The following is a 20499-nucleotide window of genomic DNA, read 5'->3' as shown; positions in this document are numbered from 1 at the left end:
GAGGTGTGTTTTTTTATGTCTGTGTACAGCATAACTTGTCGAAATAATGCTTCAATTTCAAACTTCTGATGTGGGGGGGGGGGGGTTCCGATGGAAAAATGAATATCTTTGGTGCATTATAGGGGTCAAGAGTAAACATTTTCAAACAGTTTTCAAACAAATGGAAAAAAACAAAATAAAAGAACGAAAAACGAAAATTTTTACTCAAAACCAGTCGATTTTTCTGAGAATTTTTTTTTTTTGAAGTGTCGATAAAAAAATGTTGCCGCCCCAAAAAAAATTGAAAATTGAATACAAGATTCCTTATGAGTTTTTTTTTTTATTGTAGTTATAAAAATCGTTCTTCATAATTTTTTTTTTATAAGGGTTTATTATTTATTTTTACGAATTATGTCAAAATCGCGAAAATTTGCATATTTGAAAAGCCATAAATTTTTTATTTTTATGTTTAAGGTTACAAAATTCAACCCTAAGTTTTTCATAAGTTTTCCTTCAAATAACTGCACAGAAAATCCGAAGCATCATTATAGGAAATATGTTATGAGTGTCTAAATTTTAATTTTTTACGAAATTGAATTACGTAACGATAACGATTTATCCTCAAACAATTTTAAATCTTATTATTCAAAAAGTTTTAGTTGTAGATACTTGAAAATTTTACCAGTTGTTAGATTGGCATTTTATTTACATAATTTAATTTTCAAAATATTTTGCTTATTTTTTAATGCTATTTATAGGCATAAACTACCTTTTCCACTAAGCACTAGAAATTATATCCTAGGCTGACAAATCATATCCGTAGTTCTTTTCAGAGTCATTTAAATATAATGATGCCTATCATTGGATTCAAATTCAATACATCGATTATAGTGACCTATTATACAGCAAACTGTTTTTTTGTCATTTTTATTTCATATTTACATTTTTTAATGTTTTTAAAGTCATTAACTTCTTAGTCCTAATTATAAAAATGATGACCCATTAAAATTATTAAAATTATTTATTGCTGTTATTTTACCTCATAACGGATTTCAGGATTAATCAAAAATGTATTATATACTTGACCAATATCAAGTACATTCGACTAAAAAAAAAAAAAAAAACATTAAAATTAAAAGTTAATAATGCGTATAGCATAAAATGTATATTTTGACGTGTTCAATATACTTATGTATCTTTAAAATTAAAATTATAAAAAAATATTTAATTTGCTTTTTAAAAAGAATATTTACTCTATAAATTAAAAGGTTTCAATATGGTTGTTTTTTGGAACTTTAAAAATATATTTAAACAATGTGTATTATTTAAAAATAATCAAACCATGATGCATAATTTACCAATTTAATTCCAACTTCATTTCTGTCCATCAAATACATAGTAAATAATTCATGTGCTTCTAAATTCCTCAAGCGGTCCTATAATTATCCAATAAGTTGTTTAATTTGTTAGATAAGTAACACATATATATATATATATTGCATTGTAATAAATACTATTAATCATGGTAGTTGTGATCTAGGATAACATTTATATTGCTTGCAAATAGCAGTCTAGATGACAATGTGTTCCTCAACTACCCGAATTTATGCAATGGTACCTACTAGATTACCTACTAGATTACAAATAGTAACTATGCGGAGGAACATGATTGAAGCTAAAATTCTTTCCGGCTCGGCCCAAGGTCAAGTTGTTTTTATTCATAGAATATCGATAATGACTAATGAATTTCCTTTTGAATTTAAACGAGTCAAATTTTCTATAAAGTTTTGTACTTAATTATTTTATACGTATACGTAGTGAGTTCAAATAACACAACATTGTAATAGATCGCAATCACTATAGTAAATATATATTTATATTCACTCCTATGAATTATATAAAAAATGGTAATTGCGCCACCCATTCTAGACCAGGGGTCTCCAAATTTTTTTATTCAAGGGCCACAAAAAATATCATCTCTTGGTGGGCCAAACGTTTATACATGTATTACTCAATACATACAATTTTTAATTTTTAAATGATAGTTAACTCCTCGTATATTTACTATCCTATAGAGACCGTGGGCCTGTTAAAATTTGTTCGAGGGCCGTATTCGGTATCCGACCTGTAAGCTGTAGTTTGGAGACTCCTGTAGTAGGTAGACTACTAATCGAAAAATTTCGCTGCAATATTTATGAAAACGTTATCTGTACCGCCGTTTTGCCGTTTCATTATAAAAACTTTTTTTCTACCAAATTTTCTAAAGATTTCCGACCTTTTTCCGCTTCATCCCGTAGTCCGTACCGTACGCTTTCCCGTAGCACGTGTCGTTTGACGTTTCGCGAATCTCGCTTACTTACTACTGGGCTTCACTGAGAAAAATTCGTGTGAAGACACAGAAATATAGATTTATGAGCCCAGATATATGATACATAAAACGATCAACGATCTAATGAGTGAATTATAAATTATAATGATTCATGAAAAATTCGCTGCTATTAATGTATGAGTTCAAAGTTTGTTAAACAGTCGTAAATACTTTTATAAGTTCATCGTGGGTACGTGTAAAAATATATATATAAAGTTAATAGACTTGATATTTTGAAGTATTAGTTATAATATTAATATTCTGATATTTAAAAATATATTCAAAATACGTGCATAAATACGGTAACGTTGTATACTATACACTCCTATAATGCATTTTGTTTTCCACGATGTAAATATTATTACCTATTATTAGACAGTGACGTACGGACATTTGTATCTAATTGTTGAACCGCATTTGGTACATTCGAATAGCATGTGTGTATTTTAAATTTTCATAACAAATATAATAAGATAGTGATTTATCACAGTCATTACAAAGACGTAATAAGAGAATATTTTTACTGTCCGAGTTTTCATTATATGAGAATTGTAAGAATTTAACAAGCAAAATGACGGTTATGCAGCATTCTTTACTAGGAAACTGCTTAAGAGCTTGAGATTCGGCATTGATTTTCAACACAAACGGTAGTTAATACATTATGGCATAAGGTTCCTATGATAGGTTAGGCAGATGGTAGCAAGAACGAACCCTGCTCCGGCTGGTCAGTCGGCGGTGCTTTGATTAACACGGCCGTCCAAATTTTTTTTTCCAATTTTTTTGATTTTAAAATCATTTTTAAATGACATTGAAAATTAAAGTTATTACTGTGTCTTATACGATAAATACACGTCTTGGATTTTCTTAATAATAAATTATTAAGGGCAAGGATTTATATGCAATAAAAAATTATAAAATATGCATTTTATTTACTAAAATATGCAAAAACAAATTTTTATTATTTCTAGAGTATTATTATTTATCATAATTCAAAATTTATTATTATTACATTAAAATATTAAATATTAGCTTATATTATATCATTATTACATGCTACTATAATGTGTTGTTTCATTAATTTTCAAATACAAACATCCAGCAATTTGAACGTAAAATACATTTATACTGACTAAAACTCCTTTCCACATCTCACGAGGTTATTGGTGCATATTTAAATAATTCGATTTATCTTGGAGTTAATCAATATCGATTTCTTGGATAGATAATTTTTATACTCTATATTTACAATTATTCGACGGATAAACCAAAAACTATCGATTTTATGAAAAAAAACCATTTAAAATTAACAATAAATTATAAAATTTTGAAAATTTAAGTTAAAAAAAGTCAAAATTCCAAAAATCTATAAAAATGAAATTATATGCATTGTGTTCAAAATATGCAAAAATATGCAAAAAAAAAATTGGTTCTATTTAAACGAGAATAAGCCAAATCGTGGACAAATCTGACAACCATTAAATTTGTACTTAAGGAAAAAACATGCAAATGCATATAAATCCTAACCCTAGTTATTATATATCAGGGATGGGCAACTTAAGTTACTAGAGGGCCAATGCGGGCCAGAAAGCAAAAAAAAAAAAGGTTATCAAAATATACATTTTAATTAACATTTATTTTATCTATTATATAAAAATAAGTCCGGTTTTCCTCCCTGACGCTATAACTCCAGAACGCACGAACCGATTTCCACGGTTTTGCATTCGTTGGAAAGGTCTTGGGCTCCGTGAGGTTTATAGCAAAGAAAATTCAACAGAAAAGTGGGGAAATCGTTTTTCACATACAGCGCCATCTATTATACATAGCATGTACTTCAAACCAATAGCAACGGTGCGTGATAAAGTGTGTGACAGATAGTCATTATTCTCTGCTCAGTTAATTTCATTTAAGCTCAGTGTAAATTATGTGGATCGTGCATTTGAAGTTAAATTCAACACTCTGTCCATAGTCCAAAATGCCTAGAGAACGACGTGCGAACATCGGCCGCCGCACAAGACATGCAAGCCAGCAACAAGTCTATTCAAGGAACTTAAGAGAAGAAAAACAAAATATAATAAGAGAAAATGACCGATTGAGACATCGCGTGAGCACACTTGGAATCAATCAACAAAGAAATTCCAACGTCGCAAACAAGGAACCCCAGTTCCAGACTGGCCACAGGTGTTTTCAACTGATGCACTAGGTCGTATGTACACTGTTCATCCTAGAAACGATGAATGTTTTTATTTGCGACTGCTGTTAGTAAATGTACGTGGACCGAAATCATTTGCGCATTTGAAAACTGTGAATGGCCACCAATGCCAAACATATCGAGAAGCATGTCAACTATTGGGTTTGCTGGAGAACGATTCTCATTGGGATTTAACACTTGCAGATTCAGTTGTTTCATCAAATGCGTACCAAATACGAACGCTGTTCGCAATTATCATCACCACATGTTTTCCTTCACAACCAATTCAGTTATGGAACAAATACAAAGACGCCATATGTGAAGATATCTTGCATCGCTTGCGTATTCAAACGAATAATCCTGACATCCAAATAACCGATGAAATCTACAATGAAGGATTGATTCTGATTGAGGATCAATGCTTGACTATTGCAAACAAGCTACTGATTGAAGTAGGAATGATTGCGCCAAATCGATCGATGCACGATGCATTCAACCAAGAATTAAATCGAGAGCTGCAATACAATGTTGATACATTGCAGGAATTCGTTAGAAATAATGTTCCGTTGCTGAATGAACAGCAAAAACAAGTATACAAAACATTAATGCAAGCGGTGGACAATAATACTGGTGGTCTATTCTTCCTGGATGCACCTGGAGGAACAGGGAAAACATTTGTCATTTCATTTATTTTGGCCACTATTCGATCAAGATGTGACATAGCTTTGGCGTTAGCATCATCTGGAATTGCGGCGACTCTTCTAGATGGCGGTCGTACTGCACATTCTGCGCTTAAGTTGCCACTCAATTTAAACACAATTGATACTCCAACGTGCAATATTTCCCGATCCAGTGCAATGGGAAAATTGTTAATGCAATGCAAGCTCATTGTTTGGGATGAGTGCACAATAGCACATAAGAAATCACTTGAAGCACTTAACTTCACACTGAAGGATCTTCGGAGAAATAACAACATCTTTGGCGGCTTGATGATATTGTTGGCAGGCGATTTCAGGCAGACGTTGCCAGTAGTTCCCCGTGGAACGCCTGCAGATGAATTGAATGCTTGCCTAAAGGCATCACCTTTATGGAATAACGTAAAAACATTATCGCTAACCACTAATATGAGAGTTCAACTTCAAAATGATCAAAATGCTGCACAATTTTCCAAACAATTGTTAGATCTTGGAAATGGAAAAGTCCCAGTTGATGCGACATCTGGATTAATTACTCTTACCAACGACTTTTGCCGATTTGTAGACACTCAATTAGTTCTTATTGAAAATGTTTTCCCAAACATTAGTGAGAATTATAAGAATTATGCTTGGTTAAGTCAACGAGCAATTCTTGCAGCAAAAAATAATGATGTCCACGCACTGAATTTCACCATTCAATCAAAAATTGCTGGCGATTTGGTGACATACAAATCCGTTGATTCAATAACAAATCCCGATGATGTAGTAAATTATCCAACGGAGTTTTTGAACTCTCTGGAGATACCAGGATTTCCACCACATAACTTGCAACTGAAAGTTGGTACAGTTATTTTGATACTGCGTAATTTGAATCCACCGCGACTTTGCAACGGTACTCGACTTTCGGTAAAGAGACTTATGCCGAATTTAATTGAGGCAACCATTATTAACGGAAAGTACGCAGGTGAAAATGTATGTATTCCTCGAATACCAATGATTCCGACTGATCTTCCGTTTGACTTCAAACGATTGCAATTCCCAGTTCGCCTTGCGTTCGCAATGACAATTAATAAGTCGCAAGGCCAATCGCTTAGTGTTTGCGTGATAAATTTGGAAAATCATTGTTTTTCACATGGACAGTTATACGTTGCGTGTTCACGAGTTGGGAAACCATCCGCTTTGTTTGTGTTAACGTCAGACCAAAAAACAAAAAATGTGGTTTACCAAAGAGCACTACAATGAAACAATTAAATAACACTTCATTTTAGTAGGTAATTGAAATGAATTTATTACTGTTGTGAAATGAAATAAATATTTTCCTTTTCAAATATATAACAAAAAAAATTTTTTTTCTTTATCTTTTAATCACCAAACGAAATGTTACATAAAACGAATCTGGTGGCGAAACGGAGTTCGCCGGGTCTGCTAGTTAATAATATATAAATAGGTAGTCATTCTACCATAAGGTGTTAAAATTTCTGTTCTCGTCATCAATTTTACTTTTTTGCGGATATTCTTTACCTCTAAAATACGAAAAAAATTTTCAACGACAGCACGATACGAATGTACTAATAGCTATGGTTAAAAGCTATACATACGTGTGTGTATATACATATACTATATTATGAAATTTAGATATTTAATGATGTTCAATGCCAGATAACAATTATTATATATTGACAAGATAGTTTATATATATAGATTATAGAATAATAGACGATAAACTTTAACATTGTATGATGTGATTTTGAAATGTAGGACGGCCAGGACGAGCCAGATAAAATATACTCATCCCTGTTATGTATAATAAATACACATATCTACATTATCTACGTGTTTTTGTAGGACTACAACGCTCTTTTGATGTACGAATCTTTTATTTATAATTAATTAATGTATTACTTACAATAAATACAGTACTACTAATCGGTTTATCTGAGATAAGAATAAGCGTTACAGGGTGATATGTAGGTATTTTCTACAGGCCAATTTTATGATGATCATCATTATTCATTACTTTAATATCACCTTAATGTACCTATTTACACTGTTATATTATATTACATTAAATTTAATGAATTATACGATACTGTTTTAAGTTGTACTATCTATCATGATAGTTGAGTGGGATTCGGGAAATCATAGAATTAAGGACTGTGTGATCTAACTTCGGCTATATAAAAACTATATTAGTTTTAAAACAGATTTACCTCAGGAGTAACAACTATTTCGGAAATAGCACTCTGTATACTTGTGTACATTGCAACATAATCTTGTTTCAGTTTCCAAAGATATCTAAATATTATAGTAAATAATTCAATCCTATTAATGTATGGACTTTTCGAATTGTCTCTCAGTTTTTTAAGTTGTTCAAATATATCATTTTCTTTGATCTCTGTTTTGTCAAAATATTTTAATATCGTTTTATTTGGTGTATCCCGAATCCAACCACCAGGTGTATTCGAAAGTTCCCAATTATCAATAGATAATAGCACCTGAAAATAATATTTTGTTAATTAATTATATTGCCAATTTAAAATTTGATAAACATAAATGTATTTTTTTCATAGGAGTTTTTGAGAAAAAAAATGAGTTGTATGATAAGTTCTGTAAGTGATTCAAGAATTTGTATATTAAAATAATATCATTTTAATTGAATTGGTAGTGATAGGTAATTGATCTTATTGCGATTTTAAAATAGTAATCATTTATTTTAAAAACTAGCCACTTACGAGATACAAATTGAGAGTTAAATTATTTTTAATCAGTGTAAAATAAATTATAAAATAATCTTTTTGTTAATGGTAGGTATGTTTTAAGTTAAGTGTATAGAATGTTTTTTATGATTGTAACAATAAATAATTCAGTTATTTGTGTGGTGACATTAGATTTTTTTATGTTGTATGTAGTGATTATAAATAAATATATATATATATATTTCCATTGACATTAGTATTACTAGAGATTAATTTCAAATCTTTCAACAATAACATAACCAAATACTTAGGTCAATGTAAAAATAGATATAGGTAGCAGGAATAATCTCTTAGAAAAATCAACTAAATTAATTCAAAAGAAAATATGTCATTTTAAATTGTAATTTAAACACTACACGATTTTATTGAGCAAGTAAAATTGTTTTTTTTTTTTTTTATTTATAACAATACAACCAATTAAAACCGAATTGTATACACGAAACACATTATTAAACATAATTAGTTTTGAAATTTTTAAACTTATTTTTTAGTGTTATTGATATGAAAAAAAAAATATAAAAAAATTATAAATACCTAACAGACTATAAACAATAGGTAATAACTTTTTTGTATCTCGTTAAAATGTGTGCAATATTGTATACTTATTCCCTTAAAAATTTAGTTTCTTAAATGTAACTTTTACCTAGTGATTATTTTTCGTTTTATTCAATATAATTTTATAATTATTATAGATACAATAAAATGCTATGTATCTACAGAGGAGTCATGGAAACGAATGTATGTTATAATAAATTAGTACCTAGGTACTTAAAAATAATAATTTATTTAATTTCTATTAAATATCATGAAAATTGAAAATTGATGAATCAAACTCATGAAAAAGGATGTGTGTGAAATCCTTTTTACTACTTAATTTTGTTTAAAAAAAGTGTTTTCTAGATATTACTGAATTTGGCATTTGAATTATGATATAGGGTCATATATTATTATAAAATATTTAAAATAAAATAAAATATCTCAACATTTTAGTATTGTGCAAAATGCAAATATAAATTAAACATCTTAAGACTAATTACTTTGCTTTTTTGTTTAGCTTTTAGGTATATAAAATGTTCATCATTGACTAATTGTTCATTGCCGGACACATCTTTAAATTTGAATGCCATTCTATCTGCATTATTTTTAGCTTCATTCAATAATGGTGTATAGGTACAAGATTCTGAATGATCACTCTTTACTTCAAACAATTCCATCAACCACTTATAGGCAATAAAAAGATTTTTTACTTTTTCACTTATATTGTTATATATTGTTTTAGCGAGTTGATTATCCTTTTTCTTTATTTTATTTTTTTCATCTTGAAATTTGGTGTAATCAATCAGTAATTCCATTGCTTGAAAATAAAAAAAATAATAGTATGTTAGATTCTAAACGAAGTGAAGAATGTATTGATTTTACAATGATGTGTGTTTTTTTTTTTTTTGTGTGTCTGTGTACAGCAAAACTAGTCGAAATAATGCTCCAATTTCAAACAATGGGGGTGGTTTCCGATGTAAAAGTGAATATCCTTGGTGCATTATAGAGGTAAAAGTTAACATTTTCCAACAGTTTTCAAAAAAATCGAGAAAAACAAAAAAAAAATGACGGAAAAACGGCAATTTTTACGCAAAACCAGTTTTCGACTAAAAACTAATCACTGAAAATACTTGAAATTTTCACCAAATGTTAATGTCAGTGGTATCCGTATGTAGTTAAATTTTCAAAAAATTTTGACTTTTTTGAGTTATTTATAGACCACTGAAATTTTCGATTTTTTTGAGAAATTTCTTTTAAAACGTCAATAAAAAATTTTTGGATGACCAAAAAGTTTTAAAAATTTAATACAAGGTTCCTTATGAGTTGTTTTTAATGTAGCTAAAAAAAATTAAAAATCATTAGTCACAATTTTTTTTTATAAGAGTTTATAGTTCAAATTTTTACGAAATCTGTCGAAAACGCGAAAATTTGTAAGTAATTTTGAAGTTGAAAAATCATAAAACTTTTTTCTTTTTTAACTAAGGTTTGAAAATTTGGTACAAGGTTCTCCATACATTTTTCTTCAAATATCTGTAAAAAAAACTCTACCGTATTCAGACTAAATAACGATTTATCCTCAAACGATTTTAAATATTTGTTATTATTCAAAAAGTATAAGTCGTAGATACATGAAAATTTTAACAGTTATTAAGATTAGCGTTTTCTTTACGTGATTTAATTTTCAAAATATTTTGACTTTTTTTGAGCTATTTATAGACAACTGAAATTTTCAATTTTTCTGAAAATTGTTTTTTTATGTGTCGGTAAAATTTTTTTGGCCCTATCAAAATACTTGAAAATTTAATGCAAAGTTCCTCATAAGTTATTATTATAGTGATTAAAAAATTATAAGAATACATAGGCACAATTTTTTTTTTATTAGCATTTGAAGTTCAACGTCAAAATTATGAATATTTGCAAATTATTTTGTAGGTATAATTCATAAAAATGTTTGTATAGGTAGCTAAGAGTTGAAAATTTAATACAAGGTTTTTCATAAGTTTAGCTTACAATTATTATAAAAGAACTTAAATTTTGTTGTATTCAGGCCATTAAAACATAAATCACCTTTTTCACCAACCACTAGAAATTATATCCTAGGCTGACAAATCATCTTCGTTCAGAATCGTTTTTCGTATACAATGATAATTATCATTGGATTCAAATTTAACACTCCTATAATATATAATAATGATCCATACGGCACCTAATGTACAGCAGAGCGGTACTCACTTGCCCGCTTTTTTTAATTGATTATTATAATTCTATGAATTCAACAATGTATAAATAACGTACCAAATTAATAATATTTTTTAAATAAAAACAACTAAGGGAATTACGAATAAATGTGTAGGTACTAGGTATCTATGACTTGTATTTAAAATAACTACTTTATTTATTATTAACTAAGGTAACTAAGGTTACTAAAGTGGTACCCGCCGTTTTTCCCGAATCGAAATTCCCGAATGAACTTTTTCCCGAATGTCGTTTTATCCGAAAATCCGAAAACCCGAAACCTTTTTTCCCGAACGACTTTTTCCCGACGGTTATTGTTCCCGAAATAAAAATTTTTAAAAATTTAAAAATGTTGTTATAACTGTGAGCTGTAATGACTAGGTATGTATTTTCTATACATTATAACTAAAATACAGCTGTTGCTATACATTCTAATCTTTTCTAATCTTTTCTAATCTTTTTTTTCTCCGTGCGATAAACGGGCACATGTAGAATCGCATGTTTGCCATTATTGCACTTTACCGTCGCTGATTTATATTTTACACCGATATTATTATTATTATTATTATCGTTTGTATCTTTTATCTATGGTATACAAGTAAAACGTAATCGTTGTAATCGTAAAGCCGCGTTATTCGAGTGCTATCGACCGTCGTTATACTTTCCAGTGCATTTTATTGTAAATAATATAAGATTATATACTTAGCAAAATCATTTTAATTTAATTTTAATCTATCACCATGGCTGAAATTAAAATTTTGGGTGAAACAAAATTAATTTGTGGAGGTTTTATTTATGTGCGTTCTAAATTACCAGTCAACGGTAAAACATACTGGGAATGTCAAAAGTTACGTAAAAAAGAGTGCAAAGCAAGAGTTATTACTGCGTTCAATATTTTTGAAAATAAAAATTATTTTGTACGAGAACCAACGTTGGACGATCACGAACATGTTCCCAACCAAGAAGAGTGTGAAGCAGAGATCATCAAATATTCTTTGAAGCGGAAAGCTGAGGACCAACCACAACTACCACCTGCTCAAATATTACGTACAGAGATGGCTGGCTTATCTGACGGGGTTCTCAGTCAACTACCTAACCGTGATAATTTAAAAAAATCAATGCGTAAAGTCCGGAGGTATTTATTTTTTTCAAATTTCCACGAATCCAATTTAATTTTTATGTATTTTACACATACCTAAGGAAAAATTTGCCACCCAATCCAAAAACACTTAATGACTTTGGTACTCTTCCCGATCGGTATCAAAAGACGCTTACGGGTGAACATTTTTTAATTTACGATTCACTTGATGATGATTCCGTCAATGAAGGTAAAGTCGTTGTGTTCTCGACTCGGAGAAATTTAGAATTATTGGCCCGGAGTGATTGCTGGTTTTTAGACGGGACTTTTAAGGTTTGATGGATTTTATTATATTTATTAGTTTATTACCTAGGTATATGTCTATGATGTGTTAATCAGTGGTGTATTGGTACGGGTACGCCGGTATACGCCGTATACGTCGCGAGCGTCGCGGCGAACAACGGTGTCCGGGTGTCATGACGCGGCGTTTAACAAAAATGTCTCTTAAGATTTTTAATATTTGAAAAATTAAACGTTTTATTGAAATTCTGATACTTGCATCGTCTTTAACACATAAAATCACACATTGCTACGTAAATTAAATTTCAAAAATAAAATTTTTAGGTGGGTAAATCGTTGTGTGAAGCGAGCAACTTTTACACGTATGAGATAGGCAATTCCGACGAGTAAGGCCCAATGACGTCACGCGGCTATTCTTCATTTCTTAATATCTCTTAATTATCTCTTATTAATATCTCTTATTTATCTATTGAAGTAGGCATTGTATGTAATTATATAACAATATGATTTTGTTTCATAATTCTTAGGTGTGTCCCACTATTTTCACACAAGTTTTCACGATTCTGGGAACATGCAAACAACACGATGCTCATGACACAGTTGCTATTCCATTTGTCTATGCACTGTTGTCGTCAAAAGAAACGGTTCAGTATGCCACTGTGCTAAAAGCAGTACAATCTTCATTTAACGAACACAGGATTGTTTGTGAACCGGCTAAGATCATGACTGACTTTGAAAAATCTATAATCAACGCTTGTCAAGAAGTTTATCCAAATTGTCCTCTCAGTTGTTGCTTTTTTCATTTCGGTCAATCAATGTATCGACAAATTCAATCTGTTGGTCTTCAAGCCACATACAATGACCCTGATGATCGTTCATTAAAAATGTACAGTCATATGATGCTAGCGTTGGCATTCGTACCTTTGGCTGAAGTACCTCGCATTTTCTCGCTTTTGAAAAATGACGCGCCTGAAGATTTATTACCAATTTTGGAATATTTTGAAAAAAATTATGTTGTAGGAGTAATAGCTAGAGGGCGAAGACGAGGAATTCTTCCACGTTATCCGCCAGAAATTTGGAATCAGCACCAAGCCGCTCTAACTGGTTCACACAAAACCAACAATGTAAGTGAGGGGTGGCACAATCGCTTCCAGCTTGTTATTGGAAAACATCATCCAGATCTTTACTCCGCTCTCGGTGAGATCCAAAAAGAACAAGCTGATGCTGAGATAATGATCGCGGAGCTGAGTTTAGGACGAAAAGTTAGAGCACAGCCAAAAAGAAAATGGCGGGATTTTCAAAAACGAATAATGTCCATTACTGCTGAATTTAATACATACCAGCCGTTACAATTTCTGAGGGCAATCGCACATAATATTGTTTTGTAATTTTGTTTTTAACGATTTATTATGTTATTATACTTTTTAGTTTTTTTTTAAATAATTTTTATTTTTATATGCATATAATTTGTCGATTTTAAAATATTCAACGATAACGCAACAGCATTTATTATGTTATTATAATTTTTAGTTTTTTTTTAAATAATTTTTATTTTTATATGCATTATAATTTGTCGATTTTAAATATTTAATGATAACGCCACAGCATTTATTATATTATTATACTTTTTTTTAAATTATTTTTATTTTTATATGCATTACAATATATCGATTTTAAAATCGATTCGGGTAAAAGGTGTTCGGTAAAAAAGGTTTCGGGTTTTCGGATTTTCGGATAAAATACCATTCGGGAAAAAGTCCATTCGGGAATTTTGATTCGGGAAAAATACCGGTAACCTACTAAAGTTACTAAAGTAACTAAGGTTACTTGGAGGTGAGTCAGAGGATAAAGTATTTAAGTATGTGATAAAATCAGGTTAAAACCAAGGCAAATATCAAAAATAATTTAAATATAATGTGTCTCAACCGAAAACTTAGAGCGTTGTACTAAGTATAGTCTGGTCAAATATCACGAATAGTCACAACTGTTGTGATTATCAAATAAATTAGTATGGCAATATCACATTATACACGTAATAATAATTATGCTTTTATGTTAAAAAAATTTTATTTCTAATAAAAACGAAACAGTATGCCTACTATTTATGAATTTTCATCACTAAATTTTCCGTGAATAGGAGTTGGATCTAAAACAAAAATAATTAAAACATACTCCAGCGTTTGAGGCAAAAACATAACCTACCATTATGAGTTAGGGGACTGATTTGAATGCTCTAAAGTAATAAAAATACCTTTAAAAAATATGATTTAATGCACTAATAACAGAAATAATTTTTAAAAATGCACTAAAAAAATGCTCTTAAAATTATTTTTTACTTTGAATAAATGTGTTCAATTATATTCATAAAAACTCTTATTCATAGGTATTAATTATTCATATAATTTTCAGCATCTTCTAGTTTTACTATCTTTTTATTATCCAGAAAATTATTTAAAAATAATGAATAATATTATACAATTTCTGTTGTATGTGTGTATATTGTATATACCTAGTGCCTACACGTTTCTACAATAATTTCGTCTGGCGTAACATTTTTCCGATCATTAAAAACATAATAAATATTTATTTTTATTCTTTTAGAATGAATGTTAACTGAATGTTATTCATTCTAATATAAAAACGACTTAAAAACATAAAAATGCACTAAAAATATCAAAAAATACAAAATAAAAGTTATATTTTTTAATTTTTTGATGTATGAAATGAATTTTGTGTTTGGAGAGCAATATTTTCGGTCTTACAGAAAAAAATGCAATTGGCATTAATATCCGTTCCCTAATTATGATTTATATTTTAATGTATATTTTTAGTGATTGCATACAATATACCTTGTGAAAATAACCATTAATATCTAGACTAGGTAGTTTGTCAGTCAGTCATTTAATATAGATTGTGATATCTAAAAATATTGGGCTGTATTACATAATACATTAATATATTAATTATATTTGTATATATTTTACTGTTATTCAATTTTTGATTCAATACAATTATGGAATTTGAGTCAATCTAAATCAATTTGTATGCATACATAAGACAATATTTGTAACTGTAATATGAAAATAATATGTTAATTTTCTAGATCTTTATTCAAAGTTTTGTGTTAGTAAATTAACAAAAATTCACGATTTAAATCATGAATGGTAAATTATCGATACAAAACAGTGATGAATAGTTTAATAATGATTGATGTAGAAACGTCCTAATTTCAAAATATATATTATCAAGACCATAAAGATAGTATATTATTGCACTTTGCAGTAGACATACCTTCATCGAATTTACTTAAATGGATTTTGTAATTATATGATGCAGTGTTGATGTTGATGTCTAAAACCGTACTCAAAATTAAATGTAATACATTTTCGTTAATAATATGATTATCTGTCGTTAGTTCCTGAAACAATGTAAATATTAAGCAATATAATCATACACTTATAAACTACCAGGTAGTTATAATTGTGTACTCAAATCAAAGTTTCTACATTTAAAGTTTAATTTAAATTATATTTGTAAAAATCTTACTGTTTTAAGCATAGCTATTACATCAGCTGTGTTCATATTGTATAAAAAATGTAATTTATTTATGATTGTGGACTCAATACCTAAAAAATACATAGGTAATCATGAAATAATTGAATTGAGTAAGTTAGTTATAAATAATAGATATTAGTGTAATTATTTTTAATCAATGATATATCAATGTATTCAAATAATATTCAATAATAAAAAATTTAAATAAGCAAATATTTTATTAGATACTGATTTTTTGTATTGCCTTTACACGGAACTTATTGTTGTTAAACGAATAAACAATTGTATCTTAAATATAAAAGGTTACTTTTTTAAAAAAAAAACCAAGACCTTTTTTTTTTAGATATTATTAAATCATACAGAAATTTGATGGAGTAAATGAAGTATAAATAATACTTAATGGTTTACTTATGTATAATTAATAATATAATACAATGTAGTACTAAATATCAATGTAGGTAGTCAAATATTATTCAATGATAAATAATTTTAGTTAATATTTTATTATTGATATCTTACTTTGCTTTATATGGGACTAAGTATTGTTAAATGAATATTAATATATTTATTTTCAAAAAACGTTGTCGCACCGTCGCGGAGCTATTGAGTCGGCTTTCGTAAGCTGGCCGCGCGGTACTTGCGACGTGCAGATAATATTTGACAGGAAGAAAATAGGGTGTAGAAAATAACTATAATTTAAATGTAGAGACGAGACAACGAACATCTATTACTGTGAAATAAATTAAGTATAATATTTACTAGAGGTGGGGGGTATGATCATACCTAACAAAATATTGATATAAAGATATACTAATAATAATACAAATATGTGACACAATGTGTCGATCATATACAATTAACCACGATGTAGAGAAGATAAAGTGACACCACTTCCCTATCTCACAATGTAAAAAAAATGGATGCCAAAATGTACAGGTTGTAACCAGGAGTTCGGAAATCTCTCAACAGAGTACGCCACTATTCGCCCGGAGGCCTATTTTATTTTAAGTTGTTATACGACAATGTATTATTAAATATTTGAAAATATATTTAAATGTAAATATAATGTTTATAATATGAATATAAAATAAGAGGAATATATTATTATTTTATAGATGTAATACAAGCTAATATTATTGTATCAATCATATAATGTTAAATAGATATAAATGATGTTATTGAACATTAATTTAAATAAATACAATTTTCTAATATTAGTTTATTTATTTGTAAATACCAGTAATAAAATTAGTTACAAAGCAATTGAATGATCATGATTTATGGTTTAGATAAGATAATTTACCACAACTTTGATGATTTTAAACAACATTAAAGTTTTAAACCTTGTTTATATATTCAGTTGTGAAAATAAAAATAATTTTAACAATGCCAAAAAAGTGTTATGTACCTGGGTGTAAAACAGGTTATGCTAGCGAGTCAAAAAAATTAAAATTGAGTAATGAAAAAACCCCAACATTATTTAGTTCACCAAAGGTATTTAAATTTTATTTATTTTTCAAGTTGATAATTTATTGGTCCTTCTAAAGATGTGTGTGTTGCTATATTATTACTTACACATTTATAAATTGAATTCATAGAGATTTCCATTTATAATACATAATATTAATATACCAATAAATTACACTTATTATAATATCGATAAAATCATTTAATATAAATTATAAATCATAATTTAGGATGATAAAACTCGAGAAGTTTGGAATAAAAGTACAATAGAAAATACAGCTAGAGAAAAAAATAAAAAACAAAAAAAAACCAGCCAAGCAATCAAAATTATAATATATATAATTACAAAATGAAAAAGATATTTTTAATTTTAATTTTATAATACTACATTTTACCAACCCATTATAGTTTTATTTTTAGATAATTATTAATACTTACTTAATAATTGTTAGTTTTTCATTATTTTAATAATTATACAAGTAGCATGTAAAAAAATGTTTATTTATTAGTTAATAAGTTATTGATATATTTTAATATTACTAATTTAATGTTTCATGACTCCTGTCTGACTAATTGATAAATATAAATATTAGTGAAATGTAAATAGAAGGTAGGTATTCCTATTCTATTATTTTAATTATAGAAAATAGTTCTTACCATTGATATAAACATATTGAAATATGATTTATAAAACTATTTATAGTCAGTGAATCATGTTTAACACTTGGTAAGTTTTAACTTCAAAATCTTACATTTTTTTATAAAGAAAATCCTAAATCCTAAAAAAACCTCATGATTTTACGTGCAACAAAAAGGTAAAATAGACCTCCGGGCGAATGGTGGCGCTACCTATCGCGCTCCCGATGTACTATCAAACTGCCGTCCAAATTGGCATCCAGAATATTTACGAGTGGTATCACCTTATCTTCTCTACATCGTGAAATTAACTAATGACAACAAAAAGATTAATGTTATCTGGTGGTGATAAGCTGATAAGGACTGAACAGCTGACGCTTGCTGCGGCGGCCTCCGGTGCTGCTACCAACTGACTGGATATCCGGACGGCGTTTCAGCAAACTAAGCAGTTAGCACTATTGTAGCCGGCTGCCCGAACGAGCACCAGCGTGTGCACGGGAGCGGGTGGAATGTGCCGAAACCTTGTGGTAAAAGGCGGATGAGCGTTGTTCGGCAGGCTATAACAGACGCGGACAACGGCACCGTGGCACGACACGTGACACAAACACGCAGAAATAATACGACACACGTAGCACTAGGGGCGCACGGGAGCGGACGTTATCGAATAGGGAGCGATTCTTAACACAAACGTGGCACGGTGGAACAAACGGGTCACGATCTGGCCCACGAACGACAAATGGATGGCTGTCTATCACGGCGATACAAACAGCAAGCACGAGCGGAGGAGAAAAAAGACGGTCGGACTGCAAATCCGTCGAACACCAAAAAACCCCACGGGATGATAGAAACAGGCAGAGACACGACACGCGTCACGCATATCATCAAGACTGGTTGGCGCAGCGTTATTGTTCGCATTAGTTAGCGACGGAGGGCACCACATGCGCGACGAGGGTGGGACGGGAGGAACTCGGTCTAGAGTCGTGGTAACCTAACCAAAATGGCGCCCAAACAAACGTATATTTTTTATTTAAAACTATTTTTATATAGATATATATGTATATATATACATATATATATATTATTAACAATTATAATATTATTCATGATATAATAATATATTACTTGTTATTTCTGTATTACTATTATATTTATTCAATTCTTTACACATATCCTCATTGTAATCTGTCATTTCTATGCATGGTTTAACAATATGGTCCAATGCTAATTGAGTTGCTTTATAGTTTAATAATCTATCCTGAAAATGTTATAAAATTTTTTAGAGAAATATTAGTACTGACATGAAACTACTAAAGTATAAACAGTTTAGCAAAGCCCAAACACCATCCCTGGAGATCTTAGATCTGATTGCATGATCACCATTTAATAATATGAACACTATTTGCTTAATTAATTATTAGTTCAAATAAGTATAAAATTTAACAGTCAATTGGTCTTTTTCAAAATAATATATGTAGCATATAAAAATAATTTTTCGTCGTAATTTGTTTAAAAAAAAATATGTGTACAAATAATTATAAGTTATAAATAATAATATATGTGAAAAACATTTTAAGTTGTGAGCTATCATCGTTGGTACATATTCATCAATGTTCTATTATCAAATGTTTTACATAATACATATTGCATTTATCCTTTCAGCGGTGTCATTATACTTCCTCCATTTTCTAGCGATTTCTAAACCATTATGCAATCCTTCTATTGATTGGTTTGTGGAAAGTTATATTCATTTTATGCAATTTTAAATTGTAATCAAATAATTTGAATTTTTTCTTTTTCTGTCCATTTTGCCAACCCGTGTTTCTTCAAACTAGTTAAGTAATCGTGATAAATCAGATTCCAGTTTTCGGTGAAAAGGAGTGTCAATCCAATGTTTAAAACATCTAATAAGTAAAAACAGAATCAACAGGAACATATGCTAAGGCGTCTAATTTAATTTATTTCAAATGCTAAAATTGGATTTTCTTTGTATTGTTTTGATAAACCACATTCTTGAATGATCTCCAAAGAGATTGTGCAAAGTGAAAATGACAATCACGAATTTTGATATCACCGAATTCTTTTTTGAAAGCATTAATTGCTGTATTTCAAAATCTAACATGATGGTTTTTGATTTTAAGTTGCTGTTTAATGTTTTTAGGCATTGTAATAAACGAATATATGTTTTTTTTTTATTTGATAAAAGTGCATACACCGAAGGTAAAACTTTTTAAGATTGAATTCCGTGAATAGTAAATGGTTGAGTAAAAATAGACGGGGAGTATGAAAATGTTCCATTTGCATATCAATGATCGCATTCAGACATTTTTTGCAAATTTTTTTCCGTGGGAAATAGAAGAAAACGATCTCAGGTTTCCTGTTCATCACCGAAAGAATTAAATAGTATAAATGACTTCACACCTGGTATTACAAGATCATATTATAGTGATTGAGGTTTTTGCTGTATTTTCGCGTTATTTTACGCGCAGAATAGTAATTTTCATTTATCGTACGTCGGGCATTTGACCGGAAACTGCTATTCTATTTAACTAAAATATTTAAAATTATATTAGATTATAAAATGTATTATACTATAAACATTTAGTTATTGATTATTAATCATTATTATTATCTTTAAAGTAATAATTGCTACAACAGATTGAGTATCTACTGTAGAGTTCAATATTCTTAGCAAGCTCCTTTAAACT

General features: G+C 29.3%; 3 protein-coding genes across 3 annotated transcripts in view; 1 reads left to right on the top strand and 2 right to left on the bottom strand.

Annotated features, from left to right (window-relative positions):
* Nucleotides 1-989: 989 nt before the first annotated feature.
* The window catches only part of LOC126554047 (uncharacterized), a 49170-nt gene continuing 29660 nt past the window's right edge, over nt 990-20499 (bottom strand). The window contains exons 8-14 of the mRNA XM_050209161.1: nt 18917-19049; nt 15683-15762; nt 15428-15554; nt 9024-9340; nt 7441-7725; nt 1338-1415; nt 990-1084 (exon numbers count right to left, since the gene is read on the bottom strand). Coding sequence (XP_050065118.1) covers nt 1010-1084; nt 1338-1415; nt 7441-7725; nt 9024-9340; nt 15428-15554; nt 15683-15762; nt 18917-19049 — 1095 coding nt within the window. The 3' untranslated portion in view covers nt 990-1009. The remainder of the gene's footprint in view (nt 1085-1337; nt 1416-7440; nt 7726-9023; nt 9341-15427; nt 15555-15682; nt 15763-18916; nt 19050-20499) is intronic.
* Nucleotides 4173-5901, bottom strand: LOC126554050 (uncharacterized). Its single transcript, XM_050209163.1, has 2 exons — nt 4980-5901; nt 4173-4393 (listed from the first exon to the last, which is right to left on the bottom strand). The coding sequence occupies exons 1-2, from the start codon at nt 5509-5511 to the stop codon at nt 4386-4388; spliced, it is 540 nt and encodes a 179-aa protein (XP_050065120.1). The 5' UTR covers nt 5512-5901; the 3' UTR covers nt 4173-4385.
* LOC126554049 (uncharacterized) lies at nt 12621-13524 on the top strand. Its single transcript, XM_050209162.1, has one exon. It carries the CDS (start codon nt 12859-12861, stop codon nt 13522-13524), a length of 666 nt encoding a protein of 221 aa, XP_050065119.1. The 5' UTR covers nt 12621-12858.

The sequence above is a fragment of the Aphis gossypii genome, unplaced genomic scaffold, assembly GCF_020184175.1.
Source record: "Aphis gossypii isolate Hap1 unplaced genomic scaffold, ASM2018417v2 Contig00409, whole genome shotgun sequence".
Lineage (NCBI taxonomy): Eukaryota > Metazoa > Arthropoda > Insecta > Hemiptera > Aphididae > Aphis > Aphis gossypii.
This window is presented reverse-complemented; position numbering and strand designations above follow the sequence as displayed.

What these genes read in the sequence shown, in the direction of transcription:
- LOC126554049 (XM_050209162.1), top strand. Translation starts at nt 12,859, where the DNA reads ATGACTGACTTTGAAAAATCTATAATCAACGCTTGTCAAGAAGTTTAT.
- LOC126554050 (XM_050209163.1), bottom strand. Translation starts at nt 5,511, where the DNA reads ATGTTGTTATTTCTCCGAAGATCCTTCAGTGTGAAGTTAAGTGCTTCA.